Source organism: Petromyzon marinus, chromosome 3, assembly GCF_048934315.1.
Source record: "Petromyzon marinus isolate PM22_M1 ecotype Great Lakes invasive population chromosome 3, UKy_Petmar_22M1.pri1.0, whole genome shotgun sequence".
Classification (NCBI taxonomy): Eukaryota; Metazoa; Chordata; class Hyperoartia; order Petromyzontiformes; family Petromyzontidae; genus Petromyzon; species Petromyzon marinus.
In genome coordinates, this window is record NC_133669.1 from 17,079,238 (window position 1) to 17,095,171 (window position 15,934).

At 44.3% G+C, this 15,934-nt stretch overlaps 1 protein-coding gene across 1 annotated transcript in view; it reads right to left on the reverse strand.

Annotated features, from left to right (window-relative positions):
* LOC116955713 (uncharacterized) overlaps positions 1–14,412 on the reverse strand; it is a 17,844-nt gene extending 3,432 nt beyond the window's left edge. Inside the window, exons 1-15 of the mRNA XM_076051873.1 lie at positions 14,390–14,412; positions 13,662–13,823; positions 12,860–12,946; positions 11,820–12,217; positions 11,112–11,193; positions 9,953–9,998; positions 8,968–9,145; positions 7,528–7,564; positions 6,828–6,930; positions 5,776–5,925; positions 3,858–3,970; positions 2,315–2,405; positions 2,032–2,102; positions 1,488–1,545; positions 256–421 (exon numbers count right to left, since the gene is read on the reverse strand). Coding sequence (XP_075907988.1) covers positions 256–421; positions 1,488–1,545; positions 2,032–2,102; positions 2,315–2,405; positions 3,858–3,970; positions 5,776–5,925; positions 6,828–6,930; positions 7,528–7,564; positions 8,968–9,145; positions 9,953–9,998; positions 11,112–11,193; positions 11,820–12,217; positions 12,860–12,946; positions 13,662–13,810 — 1,729 coding nt within the window. The 5' untranslated portion in view covers positions 13,811–13,823; positions 14,390–14,412. The remainder of the gene's footprint in view (positions 1–255; positions 422–1,487; positions 1,546–2,031; positions 2,103–2,314; positions 2,406–3,857; positions 3,971–5,775; positions 5,926–6,827; positions 6,931–7,527; positions 7,565–8,967; positions 9,146–9,952; positions 9,999–11,111; positions 11,194–11,819; positions 12,218–12,859; positions 12,947–13,661; positions 13,824–14,389) is intronic.
* Positions 14,413–15,934: the final 1,522 nt, after the last annotated feature.

Consider the following 15,934-nt stretch of genomic DNA (forward strand, 5'->3'; position numbering starts at 1 on the left):
AAAAATAATATTATGTAAATTGCTCATAATTTGCATAAAACAAGTAATTCTAATGAGCATCATTTTCTTTGTGTATCATGAGCACGGATATAAATGGTAATCGATTTTAATCCATCAATGCATTGTTGCATGCATGATGGCCACTTTGTACAAAAAAATGTAACCCCCCACTAGCATCCTCGTGCTGCCCCAGTTGCTAGCCCAGGGCAGAGCATTCCTGCCATCCCCTCTGGCTGACCTGCGACCCCCACCAACCTGTGGCCCAGAGTGGGATGTCCTTCTTGGGCGAGTGTTCGTCATCTGTCGAGTCCCCGCTCTCCAGGTCTATGCCGTAGTTTTCGCCTATTATCTGAGGCGGCTTGGGCACCGTGGCGGACTGTGGGGTCATCTCGTACGTCTGTGGGCTGTCCACCATCTGCGGCTGTTGCCACCGGACCGGGGAACATGGGTGAGCGAGAACCTAACAAGCAGGACCTTGCTAGCCGATGAGCTTGCATGGCAACATATATGAATGAAATAAACAGGGAAATGCAATCAACAATACAAAGCAATACATTTATATAGCGTGTAAGACCAATCTCAAGATTCTGTAGAGAAACTGGGCATATTTTATAGGTGGAGGGAGCTACTCATAGGATGGTCTTGATAAGGGGCAGGGAGTAGACAGCATAGATGGCAGGGGGAAGGACATTTCAGACTGAGGGTAGCAGAGGTGGTAAGGAGAACCAGAGGTCTAAGTGCACACACACGCATGCACTCAAGTGCACATGCACAGAGGTACACAAACGTGCATTAATGAAAGTGCACTCGTACACATGCATACAATTGCATACACGCAAGACATACATTCACACACCAACATGCACGTGAACACACATGAACCCAGTCACACATATACACTTACATTCAGGTACAAGACAAAGATCCCCTGTATAGCCATAAGACTTTTGGGGCAAGTGCTGTTAGTGAGCACCTGAAGGCCGGTACGGCACACAAGGGGGTGGGTTGCCAACATCACGCCCGGCCCCCTTTGTCTCCCCCAGTGGCAATGTTTACACACCGTACCAGTGACAAACAATCGTCACTGGTGTTGTCCATGAGCGGGAATCAAACTCAGGTTGCTGGGTTCGTAGCGCACACTACCGCTCTCCGTTCAGGTACACATGCGCACACACATGCATACAATTGCAAGTATCAATATTTGCGGATGTAACATTTGCACTGTTCTCCAGAAAAGTATCCCCTGCTAATATGAAGGGTTTACTGTACGTGCTTTTGTATTTATGTAGAACTTCTTTAGCACAATATGTAGCCAACCGTGCTAATCTGAGGTCTGGGGAAGGACAACAAACCGAACTACTTTTTGTGTTTTGTATCAAACACTCCACCCCATCTCCTCACGAACACAAACATGGACTTGCATACACGTGCGTGCACACAAGGGCACAGCCTTGTACGCAATGGCACGAGGTTGCTTATGTATTCACCTTTATCGATTGGTTGAGAAGCACCTTGGATGCAGGATTTAAGGTGATCTTGACAGCCCTGTTAAACCCAGCATCACAATTGGGCAACACACATACACACGACAAACAGCCCTTTTTTAGCTTTGCAGACAGTAAGGGTAATTACAATCAGAAAGCACCTACTAAGAAACTCATGCCCCATGATGGGGTGCTGTGGGTTTAGCACCATGCCTGGGCTGCCTAATTTTATGTTAACAATTTTCATTCCTGTCAATCTACTAGCTGGCTAAAGACCTCCTCACGCCGTGTTGGTCAGGGGGGTTGTTTAACCGTACTTCTCCAATTTAGTCAGTGCGGTGAAAGAGGGTTGCCCTGGACCAGTTCTGATCTCGTTCGGAATTAATGTTAGCCATGGCCGGGAATAAAACTCGGGTCACCGGATACATAAGTGGTTAGCATGGTATGGCACTAAACAAAACAATAGAACAGGAAAACTCTCCCAGGGCAAAACCAAGAGGATGGAAACAGACAGGAGCAGTGCTGTTGACAATGTGATCACCATTACCTGAGCAGGGGCACGGGAGTCTTAAGGAGCTTCTTCGCCTCGTTTGCCTTGCGCAGCCGCTCCTCCTCCTCCTGCGCATGTGGAAGCAAAGTCACGACGGCACTAAAACACAACTTTCACTTGCGCAGCATCCAAAGTTAATATATTCCCCTTAAATTGTTTTTGCAATTGCATTTCAACATTCCAATGATGTGATCGAGACGCAGAGATGAATAGTTGGAACTCTCAGGATACGGTGGCCAAGAGGCTAAATAATGCAGATGCCGTGCGTGGCGTTGAGAACCTTTTCCGTTTTTTCCTCAGCCTTCCTCTTCTTATTGAGCTCCTGCTGCTCCATCTTCTCACGAGCCTTCTGCTGCCGCTCCTCACGCTTCCTGCACGCGCCCAGACACCGGCACGTTATGCAACACGCTTGCTGCGGCGAACTTGCCATACACTGCAATGCCACGCAATACCGCACTGTCGATTGAGGTCGATCTTCCCCACCGTGCCCTTTGCGTCCACTCATCGTGGCGGCAAGTGCAGGGTAGGATCGCCCTTTGGTGTTTCATGGGGACCGATTCGTCGATCGGTTTGCGCCTCATGATGATGATAGCATCTTTCTTGCCGCTAGCCATCGAACAAAGATGGTCACCGCATTGTGCACTTTCAGATGCGCTTCTGCGGCCATCTAGAACGCTCGTCCGTTATTAGGAAGCCGCTGGAGCTATGCACTTCTAAATATAAATTGAAAAGTATTTCTTTACAACTGCTTTTGTGCTTAATTTGTCCTTCCCCACACCTTCGATTTGCATGGTTGGCTACGCACATTGTGAAAGCTTAACATACATACATAGCCACATTGATCCACATAGATACGGTTTTAACGGCAAGACAGTTCCCAGTGACGTTTGACAGATAAATTACCAAAATACTGCTCCATTTCTCAATCCTCGTCATTCAGGCAAAAATGTGGAATCTTACTGCTCCACTTTCTAAATGAACCAGGCTCCTGGTATTAACTCAATCATACAAAAATGAACTTTCCTTGTGGGAATGAGTGGCAAAAAGCATCTAAAAGACAATATTTCCGAATTACAAATATATAATTTGATTCGAGGCTTTCGTGACTGCGGGAATCCATACTCTTTGGTTCTTTTGGTAAAGTCACGTAGGTAGAAACAAAAAAAAAAATCACGACGTTTCGATCGCAACACAAGCGGTCGTCCTCAGGTGGAAAAAATAATCCAGCAGTGGAACTGCTGAACCAGGAAGAACACAGCGAGAGAGCTGTTACAACAAGAGGCTATATATGTGGCCAAGGGCAAGCAGGCGGGGTCTGAGCTGGAAAGGAATTCCATCCCCGCACGCAAGCACGTCAGTTGTATTAAGGCCTTCTTGCCCTTCACCACATATACAGCGTCTTGTTGTAACAGCTCTCTCGCTACGTTTCTTCCTGATTCAGCAGTTTCACTGCTGGATTGTTTCTTCCGCCTGAGCATGACCGCTTGTGTTGCGATCGAAACGTCGTTATATTTTTTCTACCTACGTGACTTACCGAAAGAACCAAAGGGTACAAATGTATACTGTAAATTTAATCATGAAATAAAACACGGCATACACATTACATTTTTCCACGGGGACCTTGGAAAAATAATACCTATGCCTTTTATTGTTTCAAGCAAAGCAACCCTGAGGGTGAGACTTTTTAGGAGGGTTCTGATTTGGATGTGGGAAATTCCTGATCGAGTATCACAATGCAATGCTGAGGATTTGTGCAAATCAAAGTGCATTGCATTGAATACTGAGCAACTTGATGATTAATGCTGTAGCACTTGAGGTCTCACTTCCTCATCTCCTCGAGCTTCTGTTTCTTGGTCTCCTCGGCTTTGCGCTTGCGCTCTTCATCCATCTCCTGCTTCTTTTTCAGCTGGTCAGCCAACGCTTGCCGCTCACTCTCCTGCGCCACAACCACCAAAACAGATGTTTACAGTATCCTGTCGTGCGGGATACGTTCCAGAAATGCACGTGAATCGAAAATTTGTGGATAATTAATGAATTACCTTAAACACTTAAAAAAGCTATTAAATCCATTAAAATTATCAGAACACATGATGACTTTATCTCATCACTTTCTCACATCACATTCTCACATCACTATCTCATGACTATGAGATTGCCCTCTTTTTCACCTGAAGACGATTGCTTGTGTTGAGATCGAAACGTCGTGAAATATTATTTTTTCTACCTACGTGACTTTACCGAAAGAACCAAAGAGTATGGATTCCTGCAGTCACGAAAGCTTCAAATCAAGATTATCTCATGACTTTATTTATCTCTCTTGATGCAGTTGTGTAGAGTTCCAGATGCGATTCACAGATAGCCAAAATCGTGGATAGCAACTTCGTGAAAAAACAATACTGGAGTAATAACCAAGTAATGCTCACCGAGATGGGAAGTCTTTTTTTAAAAGGGAGATCTGGGTTTGTGTACAGCAAAGCAGGATATACTGACAAAGCAACCCACACAAGCCAGAGTGGGTTGGAACGGTAGTGCAGTTGTTAATGTACTGCACTATGAACCTGGCAACCCGAGATTGGCTAACATCGGTGGTGAATGATTTCTGAACCATTGTTGGGCAAGCCTCTTCTGACCAGCGTGATGAAGCATGGCAAAATAACCCCCATTAATGACTGTAGGAAGGCCTCTATCAAGAAATGGAATACCAGGAGTATTAATTAATGACTTACAAAAATACCCATAATTTACATTCAGATCTATCAACAATACTCATTAACATTTTTACAAACTCCTCCAAAAACGATAAGGAGAGACACGTGGAATGACAGTGATTAAGGGCTGCCTGGTTCTGTTCATAACAAAAAACTGGAAAGCCAAGTGAAACATCTCAGTGTCTCTCATTTTATTAAGGGCTGCCTGGTTCTGTTCATAACAAAAAACTGGAAAGCCAAGTGAAACATCTCAGTGTCTCTCCCTGCTTATGTGAGAAACGAGGTAGTTATTGTCTCCATTGATGGCCATGAGCTAGTGATGTGAATTCCACCTTTGCAAGGTGTGGGTCAGTCTATCCATAGGATAACTATTCAATTCTAACAAAATGGTTCTCTACTCTCTGGTTCTTTCGGTAAAATGGTTCTTGTTAAAAATGGTTCTCATTTTATTGGCACCTTAAATATTACAGACCGAGTTTCCCTCACCAGGACATAACTCACAACTCTCCAATTGCGAGTTCCACTTTGCCCAAAAATCTAATTGTTCGTCGTTATAGCGGTCTACTCATTATGAATTTTACATTTGAGTTTGTTTTATCTTACAGTTTGTTAAAACTCTTTTCACATGCTCAACAGCTATTTTTGACATTGCACTGCTGGATGAGGACCTCCCCCACACCATGTGGATCGTCAGGGTTGTTTGACTAAACTGCACCACCACTTGTCAGTGTGGGTTGGTGAAGGCGGATAGTGTAGACGTTGGAGCATTATTAAGTAAAATATTGAATATTGCATTTTTTTGCAATGCCCCTCTGCTGTCAATGTAACCATCTATGACACCTGTTTTATGCATGGTGATCACCTATCAAAGGCTCAACCCTGCTTCGTTCCCGAGCTTGGACACAATCGTAATTAACTGGTTATAGACGCTCAACAACAGCAATCTGTAACAGGAAATCCTGCCAGCTTCCTCATTCCAATCCACAACTCCTATCCTCACCACCCCCGCAGGAGGGGGCCGGCATCCTCAAACCTTGGAGTCAGCCTTGCGCAGGGCGTCGGGCTTGACAATGGCCTTAGGGGTTGTGGGATGCCCAACCAGAAGTGGCCTCCCTGGTGTAAAAACCTTGCAAATCTGGCTCACAAAGCTGCGTGGCCCAGTCTCTGCAAAAGTCACTGCACGCTTCACGGTGTGGGGGTAGGGAGGGGATGTCATCACAATAATGTTCACATTGATTTAAAAAGCCTCAATGAGTCTTAAGATGCTTTTGTTTTAGGTAGGTGCTGCATTGGTATGTTTCACCAATTCCTTTTCAATCCGTGTTTTACTTTGTGTGGGAGGAAACCGGAGTATGGCAAGTCCTCACTTAATGTGTGTTCGCACAACGCGTTATTGCTATAACATGGTTCTTCTATTCGGGAACAGTTTTTGTACAACTTGAAACGCGCCCATTATCACGCGGTTTCTGAGTGGTCGACAAGCTACTTTCGTGAGCTACACGGCTGAGCAGTAGGATACAGTATGCAGAATGATACAGCATGCAGCATACCCCCTTAATTTAAGTTCTTTGCCATCTCGTGGCTATGTCACAGCCCAAGCTTACAGCACCTGTTATTCCTATTGTACAACACTACTCAGGTTTAAAAACCGAATACGTTTCCAAGATCCGAGAAAAGGAGCATCAAGGGTCATTTGGGCATGTGCAATTTATCATCTTACATTAGAAGACCTGAAGATGGACACGTGGCTTAAAGCACATATGAAAATCATAGATATAGTGACTTAACAAAAGTGGCCTTAGGTACAATGTCTCTAGAAGGCATAATGACCAGTGGTCGAAAATAACTATGGCGTGGCAGCGAAGGTAGATAACGCTCCCGAAAGGTTATCCACGGCAGAGATGGAGTGATGAAATCAAGTGCTGGGTGGACTGTTGCATCGCAGGACTGTGGGATGTGGCGGTGGACTTGGGGGGTGGGGGCCTGAAGAATCCAGCAGAGGATTTATAATTGCTGGTGATGGTGATAACTGAATCGATACAAAGACAACTGCTGTGCTTTCACACTCAAGCGCAGGAGCTATACCTTGAGCACCTTGGCTGGGATGGTCTGAAGTCTCTTCCTGGGCGGTGATTTCATCGGGGTGATGTTGAAGCCGATGAGCAGGGGTCGCTTGAGGCTGGGTCTCCTGCATCATAGGGAGGATATCATCAGCAACATTACTACCTTCATTATACCATCACTACCACCATCACCAATAACACTATCAATGTCATCACAAACATTACCATCACTATCATCACCACTCACAAGCTTTACCATTACCAGAATCACCCAAGATTTTCACCCCGACCACATCACCATTAATCACCACCATCACAATCATTCCCTCTCCCCTCTATAACACTGCATTGCTACCCTCACCACTTTCCCCCAATATATTTTTTTATTTTCTATTATTGAATTGATGTATGAAGCCGCAGCGTGTCCCGCTGCTCTGTCTTACTTACGTGTGAATAAACGAATATATTACCGTTTTTATTGTTACTGTCAACATTACTATTTAATGCTATCACCATCCTCAACACCCTGGCCCTTGTTACAATGACCTTCTACATCACCACCACTTCCATTATCACAACATTCATTACAAAAAATACCAAAGTACATTGGTTGGAGTAAAATGTTAACCACGTAGAGCACCCACCTGCTATTTGTTTTTAGTTCCGATTCTTAACTGGAGCCTTAAATGTGAAATTCACACTTGCCTGGCAAGGAAACTCACCTTATCACTTGCATCGCATCTGCATCGTTTCCAGTCTCTGTAACAAACACATTGCTTTGCTTTAAATGAAAACTTTCATACACAAAACCCCACAATAGTTTGACGTGCTCACTGTGTTACACCGACATTCATGTGATTCACAATTATTATAAAGACAATCCTCGACTTATGAACACCCGACTTACTAACACCCGTACTTACGAATCAACATCCATGCAATATAAAAAAATAACATTGAATTAAAACGCGAACTCGCACTTGCAAACTGAACCGTGGAACTATTTTGTTCAGAAGAGCGATCCTCCGGAAGATGTAACGAGTTGGTCTCGCACTGGGAGTGTTTGCGTGTGCAAATGAGTGTGTGAATGTGAGTGTTTGGGGAGCGGTAGTGTAGTGTTTAGCACACTGCGCTTCGAAAGTGGCGACTGAGTTTGCGTTTTGCTCGGGACCAACACCAGTGACGATTATATGAACTGGTCCTGAGTCTACCTCGGTCGACTCAGCCTCAAATGAGTACCTGGTGCGGTGTGCAAACATCATCACCAGGGAGACAAAGGCAGTCGGGCGTGGTGCTGGCCACCCACCCCTTGTGTGCCGTGCGGGCCTTCATAAGTGCTACTCGCTAACAGCACTTGTTCTTAGTCTCTTAAAGCCATACGGTGGGTCTCTATCGTTGTGTGAGCACGGGTGTGTGGGGGGAGCAGTAGTGCAATGGTTGGCGCACTGTGCTGCCCGCTCACGATTAATACCAGCGATGATTTTCTGAATGGGACCTGGGCCTCCCTTAGGTCGACTCGGCCGCAAATGAGTACCTGGTGCAGTGTGTAAACATCACCACTGGGGAGACAAAGGCAGCCGGGCGTGGCGCTGGCCACTCACCCCTTGTGTGCCGTGCGGGCCTTCATTGGTGCTGCTCGCTAAGGGTACTTGCCCCACAAGCCTGTTAAGGCCATAAGGGGGATTGTTATTGTTGGGATGTGTGTGTGCATGCTCCCATGTGTGTCTTTGTGTGGGTGTGCACATGCTCTGTGTGTGTGCAATTGTAGCGTCTCATTGACCCCACTTCCGACATGCAAGCCAGTATCAGGACTCAAGCTAAGTGAAAATAAAAGTTTTTTTCTATTTATGTTACTTTATTTCGTTTTATTTACTATACAGTATTTTTTTAGTGTTACATGCAAATATACAATATGTCATAAGTTTAACAATACTTCCCATTTTGTTGAACCGTAACACATTTCATAACACTGACCATATTGGCATTTAAATACAGTGCATTAGTGTTCTGATTTACGAACTGTTCAACTTAAGAATGGGTCTCCGGAATGAATTAGGCTCATAAGCAAGAGGGCGTGGGCAGTGAGTGCATACGACAACCACTAAACCCCGTCCACAATTTCCCCATCCATGGCCCCTGGTGTGGGTTGGTGCTTTTCTCACCTCTCGCGCTCGAGCACATGGGAGTTGAAGAGCAGGTGGCCGAAGGGGCGGTGGACATCACGGTAGGGCTGCTTCGTGTGCTCGTCAGCAGAGTCTTTGTGGGGGTTGCAACAACGTCCTTGCCGGGGTTCCTGCGCATCGACCGCATGGATGCGTTCCGCAAAACCTTGGCCAGCTTCTGCCAGGCAGTCAGTTCAGTGACTTTTATTAATGCTTTCCAAAAAAGATGTAAAGTATTAATCCATTAGCTTTGTCGAGTCCATCTCCTGCCAGTAAAATAGGGTCATGTTAATTCTAGAAAAGATGAAAAAATATAATTGCTTTTTTGTATAAAACTGTGTTGCTCTATAGAAAAAACTGAACAATTGATCAAAGGGATTCCTAAAACTTAAGGTGTTTGTGTGCACCCATTGAGACCATAACTTCTCCACACTTAAAGATCCAGTTTAATGATGGGCTGCTGAAACCTGGATTTGAATACAGGATCTCAGTAGTTCAAGCTCAATTCTCGGACATGCAACCACCTCTCCGATTTGAAAAATGTAATATACCTTATATAACCAATACACTATAATAAAATGTGTTCCCATTTTAAGTATTGGATCATATCGACATTCATGTCCGTTATTTAATCCAAGAGTCGGATTGCAAGTTGTCCTTCATTTAGCCAGTGTGTCACATTGAATGTATTTGTATTAAACATCTCATTCAATTAAAGCCGTCATTTAACAAGTGTGTCACATAGCATTTATTTGTCTTAAACATCACAATTAAAGCATTCATTTGACCAGGGCGATATATTCAATAAATGTAACTGTTCAAAACCAAGAAATCTTTTCTTAACCAGTGACAAGTTCAATGTCCTCGATTTAACCAGCACATCGTAACCAAAAGAGCGTCCCTTTATGTGACGAGCCTCTTTGGTTTTAATAGCAAGATGTCATTTCAATTGAGGCTTGACACCACACATTTGAGAAGCACGCACCTTCTGTGGTTCTTTCTCTGTACTCTTCTCCTTCTTCTTCTGCAACCTGTGCAGTAACACATTCGGATCACATAATCGTAAATCAACAGCACTGCAACAGATCAACAACATTGAAATAGACGAACAGACCCTACTGACTAATGCAATAAATTATTAGAGCACTTATAGCTATTTGTCTATCCAGGAAGTTGCGTGACTATCGCAGTTGGGTTGTACATTAGGATGTTTGGACAATTCCATTTTATTGGAAGGCACAACACAAAAAAACAGCCCCCAATCAATCTTTGTTCAGTAGGAAGGCACTCAATCTCCTCTGCAAACTCCAGTCTGGAAATCCCTTCCCCCAGCTGTCCAGGACTGTCTGACATGATAGAATATTTTACTTCATGTAGGAAGAAATCAATAACCAATCAGTGCAGAGAGAATACCTACCGTGCACATGAGGAGGTAGCTCAAAGGCTGACAGACGGGTCACGAACAAATTTGGTATATTTCCATTTCTTACATACAGTACTTTCAGAGACCCATGGGTTTGAGTATTGCAGCATACGATAACTCAGGAAATCCACATCCCTGCCTCTAAGCGCTGGCTTACAGGTGTGCACTATCACACCTGACTTGAATAAATGTACACGACTCTTCATGAATATAAAAACCTTTAGTATTCACCTGTTTTACGAATGAGTCACATGGTAAACTGATCCAATTCATAATAATAGGGTTTTCCCCCTTTTTTCTGGCAACAAAACTGAAACCTTTTTACTAGGAATCATGTGTGCATTAACCACAATATTTGTGGTCAAAATGCAAAAAAAAAACTGATAATATATGCATTGTCCTTGAAACTGATTGCTCCACACCAGAGATGGCTTTCTTTTGAGCCTCGTCTCAATTGGTGCTAGACCAGAGGACGCCAAAAAAAGGGGAAAAACCCTATTATTACATTTTGGTACTGGCAAAGGTCTACTGGTAATGATGTAGATCTAATTAATGTTTTCCACTACCTGAAGTGGTTGGTCACCAGAGGTGATTATGCAAGCGGTTTCACGAATAATAGTTACCTAGAAGTGCAGACAAATTCACCGTTATCCAGGTTTAATTAAGACATTCTACAGAGTTTAGTTGGCATGGACACTGTGCAAAATTCCACTTCCCTTACCTCGTCAGGGTGCAGTGGGGTCTCTCCTGTTTCACTTCATTTTTCTTCACCTGCAGTCGCTCTGGGACCTTATCAGCATTTCCTAAATGACAAATTACAGTACCAACACAGCAACATAGGGCGAAAGGTTGGTGATTAATGCAGCATCCATCGACGCAATGCATAGGCCATTGCTAAGATAACATTAAATGCCATTTATATATCTAGGAAAGCTTCAAAGCACTTCTTTAGTAGGATGCTGCATTACTTATTTGTATTTAAGAGCTTTTGTTTTGCTTTTGGGAGGAAACTAGAGCAACCCAACCATGTGCATGAGAGCATATCACTCAAAGCTAAAGGCAGGTTAATGAACTCACTTTTTGAACCAATATATCCTAACCACCTCATAGCCCAGGAGGCTTGGGTATTTCACAAATATTCATGTTATCCACCAACCGTAACTGTCAAAGTGCTAGATCAAAAGTGTGAGCCATCAACCTAACAAAACAGTGTTACCCCCTTCTCTATGGACCAAGGTCGCTTGCAGGTATCGCGGAAATCGGTGTGATATCTGCTTCCGCAGGGCATTCGCTGCGAGAACTCAAAATGGATATTTCATCTCGTGGCATAATGCTGATATCACAATCAGAATAACATATGGAGAAAAAGGTAAACGAAAAGCAAATAATAAACAGCAGTTGCAAATGATATGTGTACAAACAGCCACACCTGTGGGCTGAGGGGTAGGTGAATCAGTCAGGTTGGTGAACTCCTTCATGAGGGTGCGGCAGATATTGTCAAAGCCAGGCTCCACCACTGCGACTTCACTCGACTCTGGTTCGTTGACTTTTCCAGGTCCCGCCTGCGTCTCCAAGTCACTACTGCCACTACCGTCATTACATTGTAAGACAAACTTCTCCTCCGCAGGTGCCACTGCCAACTCGACTTTGCCACTGCATGTCGTTGTGACAATGGCTAGTACCGGCTCGCCCGGCGGCGTGGCCGGTGGGGCAGCTTTGACCAAGGGTGCTGCTGTCTCACTCTCTGCGAGGGACGCAAGCATCGGGTAAGGGTGTGTCTTTAGTGAGCGGCGAGCACTGCTTCTGCGGCCGGACCCCCACGAGCATCTGGAAGCAGGGACAGTCGGAAGCATGCACACGTACGTACATACATTTAAATGCACATACGTGCACTTAACACAGTGCATTGTGTCGCGCAGCGTATGCTCGTACAGTCAACGGGTCAATGTCAAATATCTCCCTGCTCCAACGAGTAGGGCAAAGTTCACCTCTTCAAGTGTGAAGGTTTAAAAAATATCTATATTTTTTTCTGAATTGTAATGCCCTCAAGTGAATGCAGGTGTCACGTGAATCTACTACATACCACATACAATGATTTTAACCATCAATTTAAAAAAATCTGTTCTCACGTGGATGATTTATTCTCCTTAATTTTGATGGTAGGAATAAATCTGTGAATCTATCCAATACAGGCCTATAAATTACACGTTCTTTGATACATGCCAATCTCAACACAGGACAATTAGTCCTAGCTTCCCAGGGAGCAAAACAGCACTCAATTTGTCAGCCCCAGAGAAAAGATATGCCGAGTCATTCCCCAACTGGGATTTACATTTGAGACTCCCGGAGCGAACCGGGCATTCTGATCACAATGACAGCAGAGTTGATTGTAGATGGCAAAGAACACACAACTGTAATTACTCATTTATGCAGGCTTAGGCAATGCAGACAAACGATATTGGTACGTACTTCCTGGGGTCTTTAACGAGAAGGGACTTGCGTTTCTTTTGGCGGTTCTTGGCTGACGGTGTCTTTGGTAATAACTCAGGCTCTCCACTGTAGTGTCACACACCAATGCATAACACAGACACAATTTACACAAACATATCACAAATACACATTATATACACAAGAACCTCACAAACACATCTAATACACATATCACACAACGTAAAAAATAGTACACGTCCTACTAATACAAAGCTAAAAAGCACATACAACACATGCCCACGACAAAGACTAAAATAACACGCACATCAGTCACTCGAACATTGCACAAACATACTATAAACACATAGCTGCTTCCAAGTCCAAGCATCCTCTAAGCCTTCAGCACCAAACAATGATGGCTTCCCAGTGGAGCATATAACATAATTCGTTCAAAATGGTGATACATTAATCAAATTCGACACCTTAGCCACCAAAAAAATCAAACATCACCACCAACATCAAAGATGGATGCCGCAAAAAAGACCATCTTGGATAAATTGCGGGAACCTTTGATTTTCAGAAGACAAATGTGTTTTTTCTGAAAAGAAAAACCATTGTGAATATTTACAAGTGCAAAGCTTGAATCACAATCGAAAGATTCCAGTGAACAAAATGCACTTACATGCTCCACCACAATCGGCATAATTTCTAGCAGCATTTTTTGAATGTTGACAATTTCAATTGCGTGCTGATTTTAGAAGGGGGGGGGGGGGTTAGTGTTAGGCTCGCAAATAACGCAGCTCAGTGGACACACAGAACCCAGGATAATATATGGTCGCACCAGCAGAAGCGCCCCTTGGCCTCTCCCAGAATCTCATCGAGCCAGACGAAGTGCTTCTCTTCCACCTCGCGCACCATCTCCTGCAGCCGCTGCTCCACCATCTCATTGAGAGAGGCGAGCAACTCGGCGAAGGATGTCGTGACGTCCATCGCGCTCCTCCACCTGTAGCCAAGGCCGCCCCGAAAAAAAAAGCGACGCGTTAACTCGAAACCTGACGACGATGCACAACGCCGACCCCCTGCGTAACCGCAAGTACACGCGTTGAACTTTGTTGTGTGGTCACAAGTCGATTGTGATTTCCCACTGGACGCTGAACTCAAGAGTTTGCTCAGGCGAGTGTGGGAGCGGCGGTTTTTCCCCCCCACGTTTCCACAGGTAAATCCATAACGAATACGTTCACCGATTTAACAATCACCAGCGTGTCGGTCGTATATTTAAAACAAATTTCAGAAACATGTAGATTTAACCACGACAAATGCAAAGGACAAATGGAACGAAGCAGATTAAGCATCGGCAAACACACTTACAACGTATAGCAATAGATTAACATTAATAATGCGAATTTACTCGACCGTACCATGCATTAAAACTTGCGAGGCCTAGCTCAGGCCTGACTCAAAGGAGAGCTCGATATCGTGTCGTTACTTTAACTCTGAATGAGATGGCGGTGGACGCGACGTGGCGCAAAACAAAAGTAGTCAAAATATAAACGTAATATAAAACGTAACTTGTATGTGGGGTAGACCGAAGGCGGGGGCGTATGGCGATAGCGACTACTCACGGCAACAAAAGTTTAAATTCAGCAGCTGGGTCGGCTCAGCCAATGAGAACGTAGAACGGTCGTGACGTCACCGCGCGGAGCTAACGTCAACCGCAAGAGTTGAGTGATGACGTCATCAGAGCGGATAACGAATCGCGACCCGGTCACATTCGTGACGTCATCTTTCGCTTGTATTTCTCACAGATGTCCAATAGGGACAGCTCAGAACGTTACAACAACAGTACAAAAAATCGATAGGAGTGCAAAGTACAGGAAAAGTAAAACAATTAAACCCAACTATTGCTTATCTTACCAGGTAAAGGTCCACTGAGCTATTAGATTATTTTTTCAGAAGTTACCTGGCTACATCTCTATCTCTAAACCTTTATAAAAACAGCCTGCATCAGCAGATTCCCCCCTCTTGAAACGTCGTGATTATCTACGTGACTTTACTCAATAGAACCAAAGAGTATGGATCCTAGCAGTCACGAAAGCTTTAAATCTAGAATCTATATTATTGTTTCCACCTACGTGACTTTACCGAAAGAACCAAAGATTCCTGCAGTCACGAAAGCTTCAAATCAAGATTGATACACGTACATACATACATGGGCCACTGGCAGCCCCTGGTGGCCTTTAGTGCAGTCCCCGACAATAAACAAATGCGAAAACACCCCGCCATGCTGTCAGACCCCAATGGATCGAAATGAGTGGCGGCCCTCACACACTGATGCCTTATCGGCGAAAGTGCCTCCCACCCCACCCCTCGGAAAATTAGTGAAGAACAACTACTCTCTACCCCATGTAGATGGCACAAGTCGAGTCAACATTTTTTGCTGTACAGAAGTTACCGCCTTCTGGAAATTCCAGGATATGGCTCAGTTTAACACGTGGCCGACGTGATAAGATGCACTTCCCCAGAAGGAGACACGGGTTAATAATATTTTTTTACAATAGCATCGGGCGATTTCATTTGTTTTTAACAAACGTTTCAAACTGATTTCCATTCACGTAAATGTATGCATGAATTATCTTTTGAAATTAATTTAGGAATTGAAAAAAATAAGATCGCACGTGTAATCGTTGAACATTCATCAATTGTTTCGTCTAAATTCATGAAGGGTTCTTGGTCGAGTTTTGTAAATGTTATCTGAAAAGGAAGAATATATATTGCTTGATACGTTATTAACTTAAAGACTAAACAATAAAAATGTTTTAATGCCAGTCGTAAATTAAATGTAAAAGCCTGTCCTGACTTTTGGGCCCCCCCTGTATGCAATGGGAAGCGGTATCAGAAGCAGTGAGCGCGCTTCATTACTAAACCCCGGGGAGCCGAGTTCGATTCCCGCTCACGACCAACAGTGAGGATTATCTAACCCGATCCTGCGGCTCCCTTAGGTCGACTCGGCCTCAAATGAGTACCTGGTGTAATGCGTAAAATCGTCACTGGGGAGACAAAGGCGGCCGGGCGTGGTTGTTGGCCACCCACCCCCGTGCTAACCTTCATAGGTGC